Raw genomic sequence first — 22,054 nt, 5'->3', positions numbered from 1 at the left:
CTAAGCTGCCGTTCCTAGAAAAGCTATGTACTTAAGACGTGAATAATAAATAGTTCTGGATCAAGAAATTGTTAGTGCCTAATTCTCTGACCATTGGCTCAGTTATCTCCTCAGTCTTTTGATTTTAATATACGAGTGGATATGGAGTTTTGTGAATAGAATTGATCTGTGGTGTTAAATTGTGTTGATTAGACCTTTTTTCTTTTGTGTATATATCTGTATTTATAGAATAGATAGTTGGTCTGTCCCATATATGCACATGACTTATGAGTCATGAGCATATATGGGCATATACTGTATAAAAGTGTCTCTGGACAACCAGATAGTCATTGTCCCTTTCATGCCCATACTGTACAGATATGGAGATCTCTGAAGTCATCAGTATATATGCCCATATATCCATATGCAGTTGAATGATTTGTTTGGCCTGATGCCACGACGACACATTAAGGTTAAACAACACTCCATATTGGCGTGTAGCTGCATTGGGAACTCCTTATATATGGTTATGGCTGAGTCATAGTGACATAGCGGTTTGTTTAAGTTTGTCACTGTTGTCATTGACAAAAATTGTATCCACATCAGGTATGGGTCAAAGACGTATACGGTTTTCAAGGTATCAAAAATGTAAAATGGCCATTAAAATATCCTAAACGTTTTTTACACGGGCTGTTGAACAGTCTTCACGTATTAAATACGTGACGAAGATGACGGCCGAGGAGGTGCGGCTGTGTGGCTTGCTCCTCCGGGAGCACTTTGGGGAGGTGGTGGAGAAGGTGGGCACTCGCCTGCTTCGGAGCGGCGCACAGAGCCTCCGGACCATTGTTCACGAGACGACCGGAACCCCTCTGGACCTGCTGAAGAAGTCCCTCTGCGTGCTGATGCTGCACGGCATGTGCAGACTCAGCACGGGCTGCAAGGGCCCAGTGAAGTACCAGGCTGTAGGCGAGCGCATCCTCCGAATACCGCACTACCCCCGCTACATCTACACAGCCAAGACCCTGTGCGGCGACACGGCGAAGCGGTTCATAGAGGACCTGCTGCTGAGAGGCCATATGACCATGAGCAGCACCGTGAAGACGGTGGCGAATGACCTCTCGCTCGACATGGAGGAGGGCAAGAGTTCTTTCTCCAAGCTGGTGGATGCACATTTTCTGCAGCGCTGCCCTCCGGTGTCGGCCTCCAGTGGCTCCTCCAGCTCTCCAGCCACCTCTGGTGGAGCACCTCTGGTGGACCGATCCACCGATCCGGCCGCCCCAGAGAGCTTCCCCGACTGCTACAAGGTGCCCGCCATTGGGCTGATCGGTCGGGGGAAACGCCGGCGGTCCAGCGATGACGGAGATGAGCAGAGGAACGGCAAGAAGGCCCGGGTGGAGACCGAGACTCATGGAGATGAGGGAATCTACTGGCAGGTGAACTTTGAGCGCTTCCACCTTCACTTCAGAGATCAGGCTATCGTCAGCGCTGTGGCCAGCAAGTTGGACCGGACGAGTGGTGAGATCGTCGGAACCATGTTGACGATGAGCGCGGTCACCACCCCGCCCACCGCCATCTGTACACAGGATCTCTCGACTAATCAGATCTTCCGTTCCCTGCCGTCAAACTGCGGCATCAGCAGACCCGTCCTGGACGAGTACCTCTCGCTGCTGGCGGACGACCCAATGGAGTTTGTGGGGAAGTCAGGTGACAGTGGAGGAGGAATGTACGTCGTCAACCTTCACAGAGCACTGGCCAACCTGGCCAGAGCAACGCTGGAGTCAGTTGTACAGGAGAGGTTTGGTTCCAGATCTGCGCGAATATTCCGCCTTTTGCTACATAAACGTCACCTGGAGCAGAAGCAGGTGGAAGACATTGCGATGATTGCGGCGAAGGAGGCCAAAGACATGTTGTACACGCTGCTGGCTGAAAACCTTGTCCAACTGCAGGAGATTCCCAAGACTCCAGAACACAACCCCTCTCGAACCTTCTACCTGTACACCGTTAACCAGCTGTCTACTGCCAGGATGCTGCTGCAGCGCTGTTACAAGACGACGGCCAGCCTCATAGGTCGACGCCTGTTTGAAACCGAAGAGAACATGCGTCTGCTGGAGAAGTCTCGGCGAAACGAGGCCATCCTGGCATCTCTGCAGGCCATTGGGGCGGACGATGAAGAGCTGCAGCAGGTGAAGGAAATGATCGCGCAACCGGCACAACATCTGGAAGCTCTGAGACATCTGAGACATCACATTAATACGTTGGATTCAACAGAAAACCAGGTAGCTGAAACCATTTTCCTACTGGAGTCCTACATCAACTCTACAACTACTGCTGCACACTGAGAGACAACACACAACAGCAACAAGTACACAACAATAACTCCACAGCAACACAACACATGAAAAACATAGTCTACAACTCCCAGCCCGTCAGACTCTCCACCAGGCCGAAGGCATGGGGAGAGAGTATGTTTTGTACTCTGTTCTTATGTGTGTGTGCCTGTCCGTCCGGAACGTTTTCCAGAACGGCCTGTTATAGCGCCACCAGGAGGCCCACTTTTGTAAAACACATTACTCCTCCAGATTCTGTCAAAAGATTCCACAAATCGTTACACAGTATCTCTATAGTCATGTGTTCAAGATGGATCTGTCCAATATTTCATATTCCATCCTAATTGGCTAAGATTGGCTTTCATAGTTTGCAGGATTGGCCCGTTTTGAATAGCTTGGGATCAAATTCCCAGTCGCCATCCCCGAGTCATTGGTGACACACATGACATGTTTGAAGTTGATCAGTCAGACGGTGCCCAAGTTAAGCCTGGGACAGACAGACACATACAAACACCCATTTCTGTAATTTATAGGAGTTCTGAAAATGTGGAGGAAGTTTCTAGTTGTACATACTGTGTTGACTGTACTATTTGTGTAATATTGGTCTATGAATGTACATTGTAAATGAGATTCAAAACCAGCTGTGCTGGTGCAGTGCTGACATTAGGCATTTCTACAGTTAAATATGACCTTAACCCTCTCCCAACCCTTAACGCACCCCTCACCAACCTTAATCCAGTCGTTTCAACGCACCCCTCACCAACCTTAATCCAGGCGTTTTAACACACCCCTCACCAACCTTATGTCTAACCAATGACTAGTCTAAAGTATGCACCCCATTAATACAACATATGTTTTGTTTATGAGAACGCCAATTTGTTTTTCTTCCACCATTTAAGATTAACTGTTGCCCTTTCATTAAGGTGATTTGGTGTTAGGTTTGTTACTACAGTCCTACAGTAAAATGTAGTACCGTATTTGCTTGAAATGTTTTTGAGTAAGAGTATGACTTAAAAAAAAGGAAAGTAAATAATCGGACCTCCTTTATCCATCCTTAATGGAATGAGAATATTCACAATTAATTGCAAAACATTTTTATTAATTTCCACTTACATAAAATGTATGCCAAATCTAGACCATTTCAACACTACAAACAAAAACAGCTGTTGCATATAATGAACTAATATTGCGTGATTTTCCCTATCAAAGCCTAGTAGCCAATGAATCTCGGGCTCACTCAGTGCTTCTGGAAGGGATGTCCTCTGTGTCTGGGAGGGGAACTGAACTGGAAGAAGGTCTTGTTTGCATCTGGGTCCAGGCAAGAAAATCGTTTGCTCTCACCTTGGGGGCCTATGGACAGGAACTGGGGGCTTGCCTGGGGAGACGCCTGCTGGACAAACCCTGGGAGAGACATGGGGGGAGTTAGAAAGATGTCTGTCAACCAGTGTTGCCAACTCTCGTGAGAGAAATAAGACAACCCACCTCCAAAAACAAGCCAACTGTTGCGAGAGAAATACACCAAATTTTTCCTCGAAAAACAAGCCCAACTAGATAAAGTACCCCGTGGGGCACAGGTCACCACCAGGGCAGGTCAGGTTGTGGCCTCCTGGTGGCTCTATAATAGGCCAATGTGAAAAGGGTGGCATTTCTTTTTACACAATTAGATGATTTGAGGCATGTTCCAAAAATGTGTTTTGCAAAAATCCACCTGTTGGTGGCGCTATAACAGGCCAATGTGAAAAGGGTGGGATTATTCCTCAGCCTAGTAGGAAAATCAGTGAAAGATTTCAAGTAAATTGCACGCTGCGTTCATGATTTGAGGCTTTTTCTTCAAATGCAAACTGCAAACTTTGAAAGCCAATGTTAGCCAATTAGGATGGAATATGAAATATCGGACAGATCTGTCTTGAACACATGACTATAGAGATACTGTGTAACTATTTTTGGACAGAATCTGGAGGAGTAATATAAAAAAATGTGTTTTACAAAACTCTGACTCCTGGTGGCGCTATAACAGGCCGTTCTGGAAATTTGGGGCACACTGTGCAACATCGACCGGGTTAATGGTGCCAGAGATTAGCTGGTAACAGACGGATGGACGGACGGACACATGCACACACCACACACACGGGCAGAGTGCAAAAGATACTCTCTCCCCATGCCTTCGGCCTGGTGGAGACAATAATATGGCCATATTAAATAATAATAAAAAGATTTGATGCATTTATCATTCTAATTTCTAAACACTATGTATATCTAATAATGAATGTTTTGGTCATTTATTATACTGTTGCACACATACTTTAGCCATGGTTTAAGTAGATACCATACCAATTCTGTCACTCAATGGGTACTCCCAGACAGTCAAGTCAGGGAAGATGCAAGATGCAGCTAAGAGCTTCCAATTGACGATATGCACACAGCTGCCATCTTGACAGCAAGGTGCTAACTAGGTGCAACTTCCCATAGACAGCCCATTCATCCAAACAGAAAAGTCCTATCTAACTGTATTAAATAACGTCAAACTCACCAACATTGCAGCTGTACGGAATGCTTAAATTATCCTCTTTCTATCTGCAATGTGTTTGTTTAATAAAAATCCACTGTAGACATCTCATGTTGAATAAATTCCTTGCCGTGTGCATATTGTCAATGGCACCGCCCACGCTGCAATTTGCAGCCACGTGCAAGCTTCACTTTCCATCCACCGGCTGTTTAAAAACCAAGGTATATGAAATGGCGATAAGGTCACCAACGTCATTTTCGCTCTCACGCAATTCCAGGTGGCAGATTCGTCGCACCATGGGAGCCATACTGCACCCGGAAGTTCGGCAGAATAATGCACTGGAGTCAATTAGAGCTCAGTGACCAGATCAACACTATTTCTGAATGACAGATCTTTTGTGAAGTAATCGCTTCTGGCAAATAACAGAAGACATGTAACACATTATTGTCTGCTGTGTTTGCTTTTTGATGTGTACACTGTGTAATTTTATAGAGGTATCTAAAGAGCAAAAAGTACGTTTCTGAACGTGCCAAGTATCGCGAGACTGTCCACCGCTTCCTGTCTGGTAGCCAAATCTCACGATACCCCCGGAACAGAAACGATACCTGCTGCTAATTTAAATCCTCAAATAAAATTATGTAGGCTACTGTGCACATCGAAAAGCTAGTGATTAGAAATACAAACTGTGATATGTCTTCTTTTATATGCCTGAACCGATTATATGCCACAGGTCTCAATGGTTCATAAATAATGTTTGTTATGAGCTGGTCAAGCTTGCTCCATTCACTGCTTTGTATTCATGTAACTTCCGGTGCGGGATTTGGCTCCCATGAAAGTGTCATGGTGCACATGACCATGACACTTCCTTCTCTAAGCTTCATTGTTAAAAACCAGGAAGTGACACCTGCTCTTAGCTGCTAACCTTAACCTCAGTAAAACTACACCTAAACTTAACCCTAAGCCCTAACCCTAACCTTAACCTCAGTAAATTTAACTTTCCCGGGGGCGTGGTTATAAGCACAACATGTGTAGGAATTAGTATGTAGCCTCTGATTCACACTCGCCACACCAATGGGTATTTATAGTATACTAGACCGGCTGTAGAGCACAAAGTCGGTAACGATTATAGTTGGAGATCCATGCCCCACCCGGCTATGCAATACCCGTTCCACCTATTTGTCTGTGTCCCTTTTATGCCCATATATGGAGATTTCTGTATCTGTCTCTCTGTGTCCCTTTATTCCTATGGAGTTCTGTGTCAGGCATGCCCGGTTCTGTACAACCGTGGGTCCGACCAACTTGACACCGGCCACTGCACTCCCTTGTGGGATGCGTGTCGAATTTGAGGGCGAACAGTTCTCGAGTTACGTGGATTTCAGACGTACGTACACACAGAGACTTGGTGCATTTATAGTTAGATAGATACAAAGAAATGTCGGCTTGTTAGATTTTCAAAACAAGCCACCAACATTTTAAAACAAGCCCAAAAAAACCGCAACCCGCGACTCGGAGGGGGGTAAAACGCAACGCAAACAAGCCAAAAGTTGCGGGATATAAGCGGACTTGGCAACCTTGCTGTCAATCAGTAAGCTCTTCACTCCCAATATTCTGTCATGGTGACTTGTGACTGTTCGGGCATTCTTTGTGCTATTTACGTTATTCTTTACACACATTCCTGCTGATAATGTGTCAGTTAATCTCAGTAGGTAGATGGATCAAAGACATGTATATATACCATTACCGAGTAATCTTTTTCTGTGAAATCATAACTAGTCTGTTCTGTCAACGGAAAGATGGGTGACCTGACCAATGTTCCATATAAGTTAACTCAATGTAGTCTCATACTATACAACAGTAGACGTCAGGCTAAAGCACCCTGCCTGCTCACCAGTGTTAAACTGCTCTTTTGGAGGTGGTGGTGGCTCTCTTTCCCCCGCCCCAACCATGCTGCGTAGTCTCAGAGAGTCATAGAGCCCCTGGAGTTTCTGATACGCCCTGTTTCTCTCCATCAGTCTCTCCGACACCTCGCTGTACTTCCTCTTGTAGTCCTCCATCATCTGAGTAGTCATAGTGAGACACAAGTAGCCAGAGCAAGAAGAAATGCATCTGTCAAATGGCAACAGAGGAGTGTAACATGTGTCTACATGAATCTTTAACTTGTACTTGGCTGCATGAATGCCACAGACGAAAAACAGTCTAAGTCCACACTATTGATCCATAATGTATAATTGATAGATAAGGGTTCAGGACAACGAGGCCTTTTCGTGGAGGGGTCAGAATGAAATTTGGACTTAGACTGTTTTTCGTCTGTGGTACTGTCACTCAACAAAAATGTAAATTTTAAAACGTAAATAATACTACAATGTGCCACAAAGTAGAAATTGGCCCCAACACTGCAATTTAAATTCTTAAAAAGCGAAGCACTTCATAGAATATAATGTGTAATCAAACCAAAGTAGAGATGGTACATTATATTAGTCTGGTTAATCACTCCCCCTTGAAAACATTTGATTTGATTCTGTGATTTCAAGGGGGGGTGGTTAACCAGGCTAAGAGCCAAGGGCACAGCATGGAGGGGCCTTGCAAAATCAGTGGTTATCATACACACGGCAAGCCCCAGGGCTCCTTGAGGGTGTTCGTTGTCCCCAGCAAAATTAGTTAATATAGCATAACAATCAGCTTAACCACCTTAACCCTATATACATTGGATATTTGAATATAGCCAATCTACTAAGCTCAGGCAGTTCCATGGCCAAATACATATGATATGAAAATGTTTGAAAACCACTGCCCTAAATAATTAGGTCATGTCTAAATAAATAAAGATACATAAATATTATTGTTGTTTTTCTGTTAAAAAATATCTGTAGGCTACTGTATGTATAAATTCTACTGACAGCTGTCATCTCAAGTTGTGTGTGCGCGCTGCGTATATGTGAAAGAGGGGAGGGAGATTGAGAGATCGAGCAAGCGAGAGTTAAATTATGTTATAAAGTGTTCTGTGTAAGCTATAGTTGTAAATGTATAGGATCTACCAACAGCTGTCGAACAGCACAGTGTAACAGTAGATGCTGACACTGTTGTGCACGTTTCTGATTTCAGAATGCTAGAATGTCTTGTAAAAGCACACAAGGGGTGGATTTGTTTGGTTCTGTGTAAAAAGCCAAGCCGGCATAATGACAGCTCTATGTTATGGTTTATGGCACCACTGCGGTCTGTATAAAAGTGGCTTTTGATGTTACCTGTCAGTAACAATAGGATCTCTACAATACTGTGTGCGATAAAGGAATTGTGTTAATTCACTTAGCACAATTCCTTTATCATGCATGGTCTTGTAGAGATCCCATTTTAAGGGATTTTGAGGTTGTTTTATTTCACTTCAAATGTTTAAAATAAACCCCCTTGGGATTTACAGATCCCGAGGACGATTTGTCTACCTTCTTCAATGAAGCGACTTCCCCCTTAATGGCATTGAGCTCCAGTTCTCTGCTCTGGTTCTGCTGGGTCAAGACCTTCTGCATTTGCTTCACCTGAGTTTCGGCCCGTGAGAGACTGTACTCTTGATACATACGCTCCTGGTGAACCTGTGGAACATGGAAGGAAAAAGGTATGAGTGAACACCTCACTGAAAGACCAGCATAAGTAACATTACACCAGAGCTACCAAAACGCCCTGTAAAGGACGTGGATTCATTCTTATTTTGTTGTTGAATTTAATGTGATTTCTGATTAATCTCTTTCAAATTGAAAACATTACTTGCAGAATTAGTACAGCAAATTACACAAAAGAAATGCAAATTGGACCTGATAGCTCCAGAAGGCCAGAGCCCGGGCACTTATATCCAGAACTATTTCTGGCCGCAGACCTGCCAGCACCATTGCCTTGTACTCTTCAGAGGGTGACAACTCTGTCCTGACAATGTCAAATTTCCCAGAGAGGGCAGAGGAACATGCAGGGCAGATGGCAGGGGACCGGCTGAGCTCGCCGGATCCGTGCTGGTCGCAGAAGACATGGGAGCACGCTGTCACCCAGGCAAAGCCATACAACTTGGCCCGGCACTTGGGGAAGTTGCAGAGCAGTGTGTCATCGCAGAGAGACATGGCCATATCTGCACAAAGAATTTCAGTAAATAACTGCCCTGATAAATGCCACGGCAAAAAATGACTTACTGGAATTGTTAAAATACATACTGTATCATTGGTCTTCATGCTCATTATAAGATAGCGACATTTATCTCTACTGATCTATGTCTCAGAGGACGGCTGTGGACAGTTCAGAAACCTTCCTAGGCTATCAGTAACATGTTTGGTCATTTCAGACAAGAATGATGTAAAAAATTATGCAAGTCAAGAACAATTGCTTCTATTTTTGCATGATAACTTTCCATGATGAGAAAGGCTGTAGCCTAGTTTCTATTAGCAAAGAATCCCAATAACATTGTTGGCAGGTTTCTGGCCTGTCCATAGCCTGCCAATGATGCAGATAGATTGAAACTGCATATGGGTTAGTTAGGTTAAGTGTACCTTTTCCATTGTGTGTAGATAGGATACACGTGTAATTTCACTTGAAACAGACATTTCTTTTGTTTTTGACTTTTGTTTTGTCTTGGAACAAATGTGCTTATGACTATATGTATATTGAAGTAATAAAGGCCATATAGCCTATAGTCAAAACAGCAAACTGTGAAAACAAGCCCGGGCTTTTGTGTTATCCTTTTATAATGCTATTGTAGCCTACTGTACTGTTCTATTTGCAAAACTGTTAATAAAGTAGATTATTCATTTAATCAACCAACCAACCAAAAACCAAAACCAAAAGTTCTATGAATTATTACCCTATAAATAATAATGAGAAATCAAACTATGGCATTAAAACTAGTTTGGTTTCGTAGTATGTTGATGTTTGCAGTTGATAAAAGCTTAAACGCTACGTTTTGCTGCCCTCATTTGGATAACGTTAGCATTGCAGCTAACGTCAGCGTCACACGCAAATTTGGTCATTACTTTGGGATAACTACCTTTCATCATGAGAGGAAGTTATCAGATATGTTTGTATAAATACTTACATACTACTGCTTGCTTAGTACTTGACCAGTTGCTGCCGGCTGCTGCTATCAGTGCTAACACGTTATTTATATAGCTCAAATGCTCAATGTATACTAGGCCGCGGCGCGGACAGATTTGAGTAAACGCGAGTGCGTTTTTTTTTTTTTATCACATTAGTTCATTAATAGCAGGAGCTGTACCGTGGAATAAAATGAAACTATTAAAGCTAACAGAGGGTCACTTAATATTGCTCTCTTTCAAAGGGGATATGTTCTAAAACTTCCTGGAATTCGACTCTGTTTTAACACCATTTACCATAGCATTATGTCCAGGTGTCGTTCTCTAATAAGGTTGAATTGAGTTAGAGATTTCGCCCTCAGGGTATGGCCATTATTCCCTTCAAATAAAATAAGGGCTCCTGTTTTCTCATACGGGCTTTGAGTGGACATATAATGTGAGACACCTACTTAAATATGGTCTTTCCCTCCCCTTTGCCTCCCTCCCTCTCGCCCTTTTATCCATTTATCCACGTGGTACAGGAGTAAAGGCTGGGGGTGAAAGAGGGGCATTGTGCTGTGCAGCAGTGGATCCGGGGGTTCATATTGAGAGAGGGGAGATGCTCACTCAACTGTGTCCAGCACGCCATTGTCGCAGATTCCCATCTATTCTCTGCCTTTTAAATAGAGCTCCATGCAGTGGAAGGGGGGGGGGGGGGTAGAATACATGAAATACATGCATGCATGCATGCATGTGGAATGACTGTGTGCCCTCACTCCCCACAGTCCGTGGATAATTAGCACTATATAAATCAAAGCATTCAAATAATCTCAGTGGAGTTGTGAAGGCTACTGTTCACTGGCAAAGGCCTGCCCTACAGTGTGATCAGGTGGTTATAGTTATTAAGCTACAGGTCTAGCCTAATACATCGATGGACTTCAACTATATATATATATATATATATATATATATATATATATATATATATTATATTATATTATATATTAAACACACACACACACACACACACACACACCTGTTAGGTAAGTAACATCAAGTTAAGTGGAACCTAAATTACGCATAGGACAACAACATAAACAAAAACATATGGGTTTGACAATACTGTCACATTTTAGGCTATTGGAAGTTTATGGTTCCAGAGTGGTAGTGTGAAGCTAAAGAAATAAGCGGAGGAGAGAGAACCCGAGAGCCTGTGTGTTACACGCCATTGAAATGCAAATATCATTGAAGAACAAGGAGTGGTTGTATGTGTGTGTGTGTGTGTGTGTGTGTGTGACTGTGTGTGTGCAGTCTGAGAGGAGGGGCGCAAACAGGACAAGTTTGGGGGAGAAGAGACTTTAGAAAACAGCCCCACACACGTCCTGACGGCGGCTTCATATGACACAGTGCAGACCTACGGATTACCATACCTCTAACCCCCCTGTTTCTAACACAGAAATCACCTTGAAGAATTTCAAATTTCAAAATTCTCCTTCCTAAATAGGCTACCTTGCGAGTTTTGTTGGCCTTTGACTTGTGGATGGTAGTAGCCCGTGCAAGTACAGACAACGACCCAGTGCCATTGAATCTACTGATGCCCCCCTCTCTCTCTGTGTCCTCGTGAATCATGTCACGCCGGAAGCAGAAACGACCCCAGCAACTCGTTAATGCGGACCCGGGGGGCACACGGCTTCTATCTAACGGTGAGAAAAGTTATGTATTAATTAATTAGTTTATTTAGGCCTAGACCTACATTCCTGAATATTGTGTGACCACTTTGATGAGGACGCAACAGTTCTGCAGCACTAGGTCGTCCAAAAAAAGTGTGATTATGGAATTACTAGGCTAGCAAATCATCTTCACCAAAACCCAAATGTATGTTGTTCATTGGCATAACAGTGTTGATTTATTTATTTTAAAAGAAAATAGTTAGGCTAATTTAAGCTTGTCTTTATTTCAACTTGTAGTCAAATAACTAACCTGATTTAATACACCTAAAGTTTGTATACCGTAGTTTAAGTTTAAAAAAAGTTTTGTCCACTCGAGAAACGCATCGTGCTTAGCCACTCATTGTAACGGCCCCATAAATAATGGAGGATTCAGGTAGCCTACATTGTCAGAAATCACAATCAGAATTTTCATTGTCACTTCACACAATTATAGGTGTAAAACAGTGGGCGAAAGTAGTTGTTGTGCAAGCTCTCATCATTAGCTACAGTTACATTGAAGAATTAGGATAGGCAGAAATAAGAAAGGAACAAAGAAAAAGAGTTAAAAAAAAAAGAAAAATAAGAGAAAAAGGCACAGTGAAATATGAAATGTCCCATATACCTATAGACAAGGTGCATGTTTAAAATAGCAATGGATGGATACTAGCAATATGGAAGGCAGAGATGCTTCTTGTGCAGGTGGGAGACATATCCAGCAGATTGTTGCCAGTAAACTTGTCTCTCTGATTTGAATAGAGTAGGATTACTATCACAACTGTGGCCATTTTCCTAGACCTCTAGTCTAGGAAACCAACAGGCTACCCATTGCTGTCTGCTGGAGGTCTTTCATTAGTGTGTGTAGAGCACTCTCCTATTTGTTAACAATAAGGTGCATGGGCGGGGGGGATGGGAGTGATTTTGGTAAAGATTAATATTCTACCCCTCTATTCTCTTCTCTCGCTCTGTCTTTCTCTCTCTCTCTCCATGCCTTTCTTCCTTGTGTTTTCCTCCTTCCCCCATTTTATACCCTCTCAATAGTTCTGTCCCCTCTCCCTCTTTCTCACCCTAGTCCTATACTCCTATTGACTGTATATACTCCTACGCGGTTGGGGGTTTAGATGAAGAAGGGGGAAAAAAGATTCGGGAGGGGAGAGAGAATGCACACGCACTTTGTGTGATGGCAGCATAGGCTGGCTTAACGCTGCACTGCTTTAAACTTTAGGCACTTGCCCCTAACAATCTCGGCAGGTAGACTTCCACAAAGGAAAGTGGAAGTTTTCCTGGGAAACTATTTTTGCATGCCCTGTGGGGCTGGGTCTATTGAAAAGGACCACAGAAGGAATTTCAGTGAGGTACAGTCATTCATTCCATCACTATATCTCTCCAGGAGGGAATAGTTAGTTTGTCTCTCCATTGTTGCTACCCTCCCCCCTTCGTTTTTCTTTTTTAGTCTTTCTCACTCTGTGCTCAAGATTCTGAAAGAATTTGACCCCTGAGCTGCAAAGGTCAGATCAGTTGACCAATCAGAGTGCCCGGACAGTGCCCAGAACCCTTAGCATGGCCTGACCCTTAACCTCCACTGTGACGTAAGGGGGGAAGGGTGAATAGGGAGATGAAAGACGTAACTGCTGCAGGGAGGGGGTGGGTTAAGAGGGGTTATGGGTTGTCTTGGTGATGTCTATTGTCCTCTAAAATGTGTTGTCATAGCAGCAAGGTGGTCTGTAAGCTTTTTTGTGTGTGCAAGACGTTTGAGGAGTTTTGCTGTGGTGTGCACAGATTGAGACAAGACATTACAAAGACATAAAGGAGTTTCTCTGTGTTGTTTGTTTGTGTATAGCCTATTGGAGGCAATTTCCTGTTCGGACTTCTTTTTGAAGTTTGAAGTAGACTCTTTTGGCATGCTTTCAAATTTGTAAAGCTAAATAAACAAATCATTGAACAATGTGCTCATTAAACATAAGTGAATGTTTATTATTATTATTATTATTATTATATTCCTGCATCCAAGATACTGTATGCACTATGCAGGCAGTTATTGTATAGAGAAATACATAATTTATTTTACATGAATGAAGTTGTTATAAAGCTATTCTCTTTCTTTCTATACATAGATGACCACCTGGCCGTGAAGTCACCCTCAACATCGCTTGGTTCAGAGCTGACATCATCAGGTTCCTCCTCCTCATCCCCCACCTCTCTCCAGGACTGCCAGCCGCCACTGGCCCCTCGCCCATCCCCCGGTGGGCTCCACGCGCCCTCTTTGCCCATTGAAAGTTCGCCTCCTCCCCACTGGCCAAACCACATTGTCCCTTACACCACCTCGCTCCCCAACACCCACTCTTCCCTCTCCCCAGACTTCCCGCACCCTTCCCTCTCATCCCAGACCCACTCGCCTCCTCCGTTGGGTCAGACCTCAGGCTCCCACACCCTGTCCCATCAAGGCCTCTCTCACTCCACCATGAGCTCCCCGCAGATGGGTTGCTCTGCTACCACCACTGCCTCCACCTCTTCATCCTCATCATCCTCCTCTTCCCAGTGTGCACCGCCCCACCGCGACAGCGCCAGCCCGGGTCAGCGGCAGGTCCCTAGCCCTTCGCGGCAACGGGGACAAATCCAAGTGCCCCCAACGCTGGCCGTGCTCTTGGAGGAGCTGAGGCTATTACAGCAGAGGCAGATCCACCAGATGCAAATGACAGAGGAGATCTGCAGGCATGTGCTGCGTCTCGGCGGGGCCGTCTTTGCCCCGGATATTACCTCACAAGCCGGCAAAGTGGAGATCCGCCAGAAATCAAATGAAGGCGGGTCTCCCTCGCCAACACACCCCTCTCCTGCTCCTCCAGCGACCTCAACCTCAATGGCACTCCTTACAAGCCTCCCGTCCTCCCTGTTCCCTCAGTCCTCTGGATCTAAGTCCAGTGTTTCACACATAAATGGAATCAGAGCGACGTCATCATCTGTCTCTTCATCATTGCCTTCCTCCTCTATGTCGTCCTCCATCAGCGCCTCCGTTGCCTCCCTGCACCCCCTCTCCCTGTCGCTGGGCCTGCCGCCTCGTTACCTCCATGAGAAATCCTCCAACACCTCCTCTTTGTTCAGTCACGGCAACGGCATCAGTTTCACCACGCCTCCTCTCCCCACCTCAAGCCACTCACTGGACCTCCTGCAGCCTAGCTCCTCCCTGGGGTCTGCCTCTTCGCTGGGGCGTCCTCAGCATGCCTGCAGGTTCTGCGGCAAGGTCCTGAGCAGCGATTCGTCCCTTCAGATCCACCTCAGGTCGCACACAGGTGAGAGGCCCTATCAGTGTCCAGTTTGCCTCAGCCGTTTCACCACCAGGGGCAACCTCAAGGCCCACTTCTTGCGACACAGGGAGCAGAACCCGGAGCTTTCCCTCTCCCTGCTTCCCCCGGCACTGTGCGAGCCGATCCAGGCCAGCCCCGTCCCCAGCTCCGGCCAGAGACGGAGGAAGCGGCGGGCCGACGACGAGGAGCCATTCAACGGGATTAAGGGCAGCGTTCCAGGGATGGCAGAGAGCATGGGGTTAGCGTTCCTGTCCGGTGGCTCCGGTCGCCCCTCGCCGTCCTCTCTACCCCTGCCGCCCTCCGTGGACATGGCACTGTTGTCCACTGCGCATTCACTGCTGCAGCTCAACCGAGCCTCCGCTGCGGCCGCTGCGGGCACGTCCGGCAGCGTGCTGCCCTCTTCCTCCGCCTCGGCCTCGTCTTCCTCGGCCATCATCAACCAGTTCAAAGGAGCAAAGCAGCAGCGCTTTGACGAGAACACGCCTCCTCACTCTGCCCTCCACCCGAGCGCTCAGTACTCCCAGCTGGCCCACCTCCCCAAGATCCTCTTTCCCGGAGGCGCCTCCCCCCACCACCTCGCCCTTCTCCGGCCCCCGGCCCACCCGTCCGCCGCCCACCTCGCCTCTCACCAGCTGCCCTTCCCCTTCCCCCCGTTCCCCAAGCTGCCGACCTCCTCTCCCTCCTCTTCCTCTCCCGCTCCCTCCTCCACCCAGACCTCGGACACGTCCAAGTTGCAGCGGTTGGTGCAGAAGCTCGAGAAGCGGCCCCACGGAGTGGCCTCCTCTTCCTTTTGCCCGTCCACCTCGTTCCAGAACTCGGCCGATAACATGCACGGGCAGGACCTCACCACCACCACTGCCTACCGCAGGGAGATGTTGGCCGCTCTCGGCCTCAGCCCGAGTGCCACTAACGGGGCACCGATGAGCAGCCAGGGAATCCTGGCTGGATTGGCTGGCGGCACCTCTACTCTGCCCAACACACTGGCCGCCAACCAGTGCGGGGTGTGCCTGCGTGTCCTCAGCTGCCCCAGGGCACTGCGCTTGCACCAGGCCACGCACCTGGGAGAGCGCCCCTTCCCCTGTAAGCTGTGTGGCCGCTCTTTCTCCACCAAAGGCAGCCTGCGGGCCCACCTGGCTACCCACCGCGCTCGTCCGGCCAACGCCCGCACTCAGAACTCTTGTCCACTGTGTCCGCGCAAGTTTACCAACGCTCTTGTGCTCCAGCACCACATCCGCCTGCACCTCGGAGGGCAGATACCGCCGGAGGACGAAGTGCCTTATGAAGAACCGGAACACACGAGCCTGACCGATGGAAATATTGACTCGTTGGGCTCGGCGTCCAATTCCCAACAAATCCTCCCCCTGGCCTTGACAATGGGCAGCAACTATAAATCTCAGATCAGTGTCCTGGACCCGGGGTTAACTTCCAAGCAAACAGCAACTGCCAACCTGATCTCTGTGAAGATGGAACAATCTGAGGCTTCCATGCCCAGCCTTAGCCCACCCCCGATCCATAATCCCTCCTCAGCGGGAGTGGAGGACCCCCTGTGTCTCGGCGACAACCCCTCATTTCAGGACAGCCCCGTGAACGGCTCCGCATACCCGAAGGACCAGGCTGACCCAGGCAGCGCCATCTCTCTCAAAGCACCCTCAGCCGGTTCTGACACGTCTGTAGTTAGTGGTAAACCAGAGGAGGAAGAAGACGCTCCTCTTTCCCTCTGCGTTTCAAAGCCCAAGGTGGAGAGCGACACGGCACAGAGTGAAGTAGTGCCGACCCCGAGTGAAGTTAGCAATGTTCCCCCCTTGTCTACAGAAAGTCCAGCTAGCGCTACCTCATGCCTCACGTCCGGCCTCACGCTCGGCTCAGAGTGTTCTCCAAAGTCTCCCATCACTGACAACCCCTTACCTGCACTCACGCCTCCTGCAAGTCCTAAAGCACTTCCAGAAGAGCAAGAACCCTCTGTCGATATAACGAAAGAGCCCGAGAGAGACAACGGCATCACCACCACACCCAGGAAGACTTTACCGGTCCTTGACTCGGAGCAGGTGAAGGAAGTCCCTGTTGTTGAGGAGGCCCCCCTAGAAAAACCTGTAGAGGACACTGAGCCTCCCCCACCAACCCCAACGCCACCTACCCAGCCTCCTCGCCCTGACAAACCTTACAGCTGTTCCCAGTGTGGGAAGGCCTACGCAAGCCGCAGTGGTCTTAAGGTAAGCACACAAGGATTACAGTGGGTACAGTGTTTTTCCTGAATTTAGTCAATAATCAAGTTGGACAGACAGACAGACGAAATATAGATACAGGTAACTGTAGAAAACACGTACAGAATAAACCTAAGACTAGTAACACTAGTACAAATAGGAACATTATTAAAAATATATATAGTATAAGGAAGGATGACATAACATCTGACCTGGCCATATGCACCTGTGCTGGTCAGGTGTACATAGTTTCTAGGCCACCAGTAGGTGGAAATAGAGGAGTAGGTATCATGTGCATTCTATCAACGACAATACAATTGGCCTATAAATAGATGTATGAATTAATTTAATGTGAAATCTATCACAGTAAGATGGATCGTAGTCATGTACGTACAGCAGGTACCGAATATGAACAGTAAAATGTATCAATATGCATATACTGTAGGTATACTGTACTGTGTAACTGTAGCATTTAACCCATTTTGACCTGAAATTTTCTAAAAATGTCTTCTACATCCTGACAGTTTTCAGAAAAAGCTATGTTTCTATGTCAGTCGTTCTTAGATTTTTCAAAAATAGCAGAACTACAAGCTTGTAGATCTGCTATTTTTCATTAGCTAAAGCATAACATAATGCTAACACCAAAAGGGGTTCCCATTCAGAATGGGTTAAAGCGTACATATAGTATGTGCAGAGAATCTACAATAATGACTATGTATCATTATGGACACAATGAGTAAAATGTCTTGATCATAAACCAAAGATTCTTGTGACTACCATCCACAGGGCCACATGAAAACGCACCCGGGGACTGCAACCAACCCCGCTCCCAAGGTTCAAGCCAGTGACAATGATAATGTGGACGAGTGCGGTTCAAAATCACCCACTAAGAACACCGGACAGCTGGACGAGAAACAAGGATTGGCTAATATATCTCCTGAGAAAGGCAATAAACCCGAGCCTCTACCAATCAGTGTAGGTGTGGATGGGGAGAAACCAATGGACACTACAACAGTCTACAAATGATGACTGGCTGTGAATGCCCCGACTCATTTCTGACAAGGGAATGTATTATTTTTTTAACTAGGATATTTTCTTTCTTATTTTTGTTCAAAAGGTATTGATTCTAATTCATGTCTGTATTTCTATATTATTCAAAATGTGTGTGTGTGTGTGTGTGTGTGTGTGTGTGTGTGTGTGTGTGTGTGTGTGTGTGTGTGTGTGTGCGTGCGTGTGTGTGTGTGTGTGTGCGTGCGTTCGCGTGCGTGTGTTGCGTTTTAGCGCAACATGTAAATGACTGTGAAAGTACTGCTAGAGTCAATTTAGCTATTTTTGTACTTCAAAGAACACGGTGAGGCCTTATGTTATGCATGTCACAGAACTGTCAAGATGAGATGAGATTCAATGTCACACGACGCAGTGTGCGTGTCTACTGACAGACATTTCCGAGCACAGGTATAACGACAAACAGTGTGAGCTGTGTAAACTGAGATTATTCGATTCAAGAATGATGAGATTACTAGATTTTTTTTATAAAAATAAGTTACATACCAAAACGGGCCTACTTAGTGGTGGCCATTCTTAAAACTGCAATTACATCATTTGCCCCTTTTTTTTATTCTTACGTTCTCAATGTGATGCTGCTGAATTGATGTTTCTGGTGTATTGACATGCACTGTGTCCTCTGCTGCTTGGCTGCCTATGGAAACACAACGATGGTGATACTTATGTTATTGTTGATGTTAATAATGGACATAATGCCGATGAGGGCGATGATTGTTTTAGATTAACGGTGAAATCGGTGAGCAATTGCGGTACATTTAGCCGTCAGTGTTACGAGTAGCAAATGATGATTGTAACCAGTTTTCTTATTAGTCTGCTAATAGTATGATCTGCAAAGTCTCCTGATGAACTGTTGTGGAACTTTGGAAAAAAAGGAAGAAGAAAAAGGAAACATGGTTCAGCCTATAGATTTACCCACTAGTGTTTAGTGTTGCTACACAGTGCAATCGGGAGTGTTAATTTAACCAGATGAACCCTATAGCATCCCTATTATCTGGGGGCAAACATTTGGCAAAAATAGCAGATCTACAAGATCACAAAGCGTTAAGTTGTGAGGCTGGTGATCAGCTATTTTTGCCGAAGAGATTTGGTTTAGGGGGAAATGGAGGGGGCCTAATGTAGACACCAGGGGGCCTCTGATCGACAAGTACTGTATATACCGTTTAAGACAAATTCAGGGTTTAAAATGAACACTGGATTTAGCTGTGTATCCCCCCTCTGTCTGTCTGTCTCTCCCTCTCTCTCTCTCTCCCTCCCTCTCAAAGCACTTGAGAGTTACATTTTCTGCCCCTGCAGGAACTGTCTGCACTCACTACATTCCCACTTAGTAGCTCGACTATTGTTTTCATACACTTTTATCTTGTAATGTTATTTCTTTGTAGTCGTGATATGACATGTGGTTATTGTGTGAGTTCTGAATAAATAAATAAATAAAACGCTGTTGATGTGAGGATGACCACCTTTGTGTTGTCTATATGAGGATGGGGGTCAGCACCATTGTCTTACATAAAAAGTTGTAAAATGGAGATACAAGGTTTCTGACCACGATATGCAGTTTTGCGTGACTCTTTGTTGGTCTGACTATACATTGTTGGGTCAGTTTTATATTGGTGACGCTCAGTGTGTCTGGATGTGGGCTCCTTTGTCTGGTCTGGCTGTCTGCTAATTCTGCCTTTTTTGCCTTCAATTTCTTTTCATATGTCTCAGTTCCTCCGTTTTGTGAGTGTGTGCGTGTGTTGTGTGTGAAAGGGATAATCAGAGCCTGTATGAGTGTGATTGAGGGTGCAGCTGTAAAGGGTGCCACCCTCCCTCCACCCTCCTCTCTCTCTCTCTGTCATACTCGCTTTCATACTCACCCTCTTTCATTTTCTCTTTCATTTCTCTCTCTCCCCCTCTCTTTCTGCCCCCCGCCCCCTCCTTGTGTAATGGGCCGACACACAGGAAGCTCTAATCCTCACACAATGCTACCCCTCTTCCCCCCAGAATGACTGGGAGCAGGGCGGAGGGCAATAGGGACCAACCTGGCCCAGCTGTCCCCAAAATGGCCGCCTCTAATCCCTGCCGTAGCCTACTGGGGCGCTCCTGAAACCATGACAACTGGTATCCACGGAGAAGAATGGCCAGGGTAGAGAGTGGTTAGTAGACAAAGGGCCTGAAAGGAGCCATGTGTGAGAAGTTTGTCCACATGCGTTCATGAGCGACAACAGACGTGTCTCAATCAAAGGAGAGCGATGATTTGTGACGTGATGAGTCAGTGTTGTGATGATGATGATGATGATCGGAGCTCTCACTTTGAGAGGAAGGAGGAGGGAGTGATGATGATGATGAGCATTGATGGCTTTGATCATAGAACACATAATGGCACATCTATGGATGGACAATCCATTGAAGTATTTATTAACAGTTTGGAGAATTACAGTAGGCCTACATTTCAACTCAATACAAAGCTGTTAACTGTGGACGACACCATAAAGCATTACACTTGTTAGGTAACAGGTACAGGTACAATAGGGTCCACCATGTTCAATTCATCAGAACATTTAGAGACGTACAAATATACACTTCTATATAGCCAAAAACAGGACAATCACCATAGAGGAGGTAAAAACAAACATATACAGTGAGGGGGAAAGGGGTGGGTGAGGGATTCAGGTTTTACGGGTGTCCTTTGAGAGCGGTTTTGAAGAAGTCAAGGGATTTGCATGTCTTAATGACTGTTGGTAGGGCGTTCCACGTTCTGGTGGCATAGGAGCAAAAATAATTGAGTCCCTTGTTTGTGCCGAATCTGGGTTGCACATGGTTTGTTGAACTCCCTCTGGTGTTGTGGGTGTGGACTTCATTTACATTAAGGAAGTATTTAGACATGGGTATCTTGGTGGTGTAGCGAATCTTGTGGACCAGACCCATTGCAAGATGCTGTACTCTGTCGTCAACTGTCGTCAAACTGGTCAGCCTGACCAGTTTGTTTTGGGACGTCTGGAGCCTTGTTTAAAGGGCCTTTGATGTGGTACCAAGAGGTGCATGCTGCATGCATAGTCAAAGAAACCTTGTATGAGGGCTCCTGTCAGGGTCTTCAAGGTGTTTTTGTTGACCAGTGAGGAGATCCTGTATAGAGTTATGCGAGAACGCCTACTGAGTGGCAAAAAACTACTTTCTGGCCTTGACAGCCCATACATCCACACAGAAAAGTCCTATCTGATAGCATTAAATGACATCAAACAATGTTAAACTCACTTTGCCACTCGATTTGCCATTCACTTTATGCATGCCTATTATAATCAATAATAATAATAATCATTATCACAATCATAATTGATAATTAGTAATGATAATATCCAGAAAAGAATCGATGAATACATTAATAAAACGTATTAATTCCAAGTGGTGAAAGTAATAAATAATAAACAATAATAAAAAGTTATTTTTTTATATTGAATTAATTGCTCTCTGTATCCACAAGAGGGCGCCATGGTCAATATGTTGATCATCAGGCAAACTAGTTGCTGGACGAACTATTGTTAACTTAATTTATCTCCTGTAACTAGTGTAGGCATACTAGGAAATAGGCGGGGGGAAGTGACATTTTTCTTAAAGTTTCATGTTATGTAAGTAGCCTGTATTAAGTTATAGCCTACGTATAGTCTCTGACCCCCATTCGTTTTCTAGAATGATTAATAAAAACCAGTGTAAGTCTATAGTTTTCCCACGGCGCATCAAAAGCAGATTAGTAGAGGTCAGTGATCAAGGTCACGGGGGCAGGCTATAACTAACCGCGGTCACTAGGCTACTTGCACACAGCATAGGGTAAATAGCACCAAATAAATCCTACTGTCCATTTGATTTATATCGACGTGACACTGTGTTCCTTATAAAAGGTGATAGGCCTTCTAGGCTAGATGTACATGAACGCAATAATTCTTACAGCGAAA

The 22,054-nt window shown here is 45.6% G+C and overlaps 4 protein-coding genes across 4 annotated transcripts in view; 2 read left to right on the top strand and 2 right to left on the bottom strand.

The window, feature by feature from the left end:
* Positions 1-22,054, bottom strand: part of LOC308335568 (acetylcholine receptor subunit delta-like) — a 301,797-nt gene that overhangs the window by 236,831 nt on the left and 42,912 nt on the right. The window lies entirely within an intron of this gene.
* On the top strand, positions 708-2,318 carry LOC308335179 (DNA-directed RNA polymerase III subunit RPC3-like; the record flags this gene model as incomplete). The annotated part of the gene is made up of 1 exon (XM_080792190.1): positions 708-2,318. The coding sequence occupies one exon, from the start codon at positions 708-710 to the stop codon at positions 2,316-2,318; it is 1,611 nt and encodes a 536-aa protein (XP_080648316.1).
* ccnb1ip1 (cyclin B1 interacting protein 1) lies at positions 3,544-8,918 on the bottom strand (the record flags this gene model as incomplete). Its single annotated transcript, XM_080792316.1, has 4 exons — positions 3,544-3,707; positions 6,701-6,869; positions 8,250-8,396; positions 8,616-8,918. The coding sequence occupies 4 exons, from the start codon at positions 8,916-8,918 to the stop codon at positions 3,544-3,546; spliced, it is 783 nt and encodes a 260-aa protein (XP_080648442.1).
* On the top strand, positions 11,482-20,138 carry LOC308335298 (uncharacterized protein; the record flags this gene model as incomplete). Its single annotated transcript, XM_080792315.1, has 4 exons — positions 11,482-11,557; positions 13,675-17,072; positions 17,850-18,038; positions 20,109-20,138. The coding sequence occupies 4 exons, from the start codon at positions 11,482-11,484 to the stop codon at positions 20,136-20,138; spliced, it is 3,693 nt and encodes a 1,230-aa protein (XP_080648441.1).

Source organism: Protomyctophum bolini (genome assembly GCF_963924005.1).
Source record: "Protomyctophum bolini genome assembly, chromosome: 20".
Lineage (NCBI taxonomy): Eukaryota > Metazoa > Chordata > Actinopteri > Myctophiformes > Myctophidae > Protomyctophum > Protomyctophum bolini.
The sequence above is the reverse complement of the archived record's forward strand: the minus strand, read 5'-3'. Positions and strand labels throughout refer to the sequence as shown.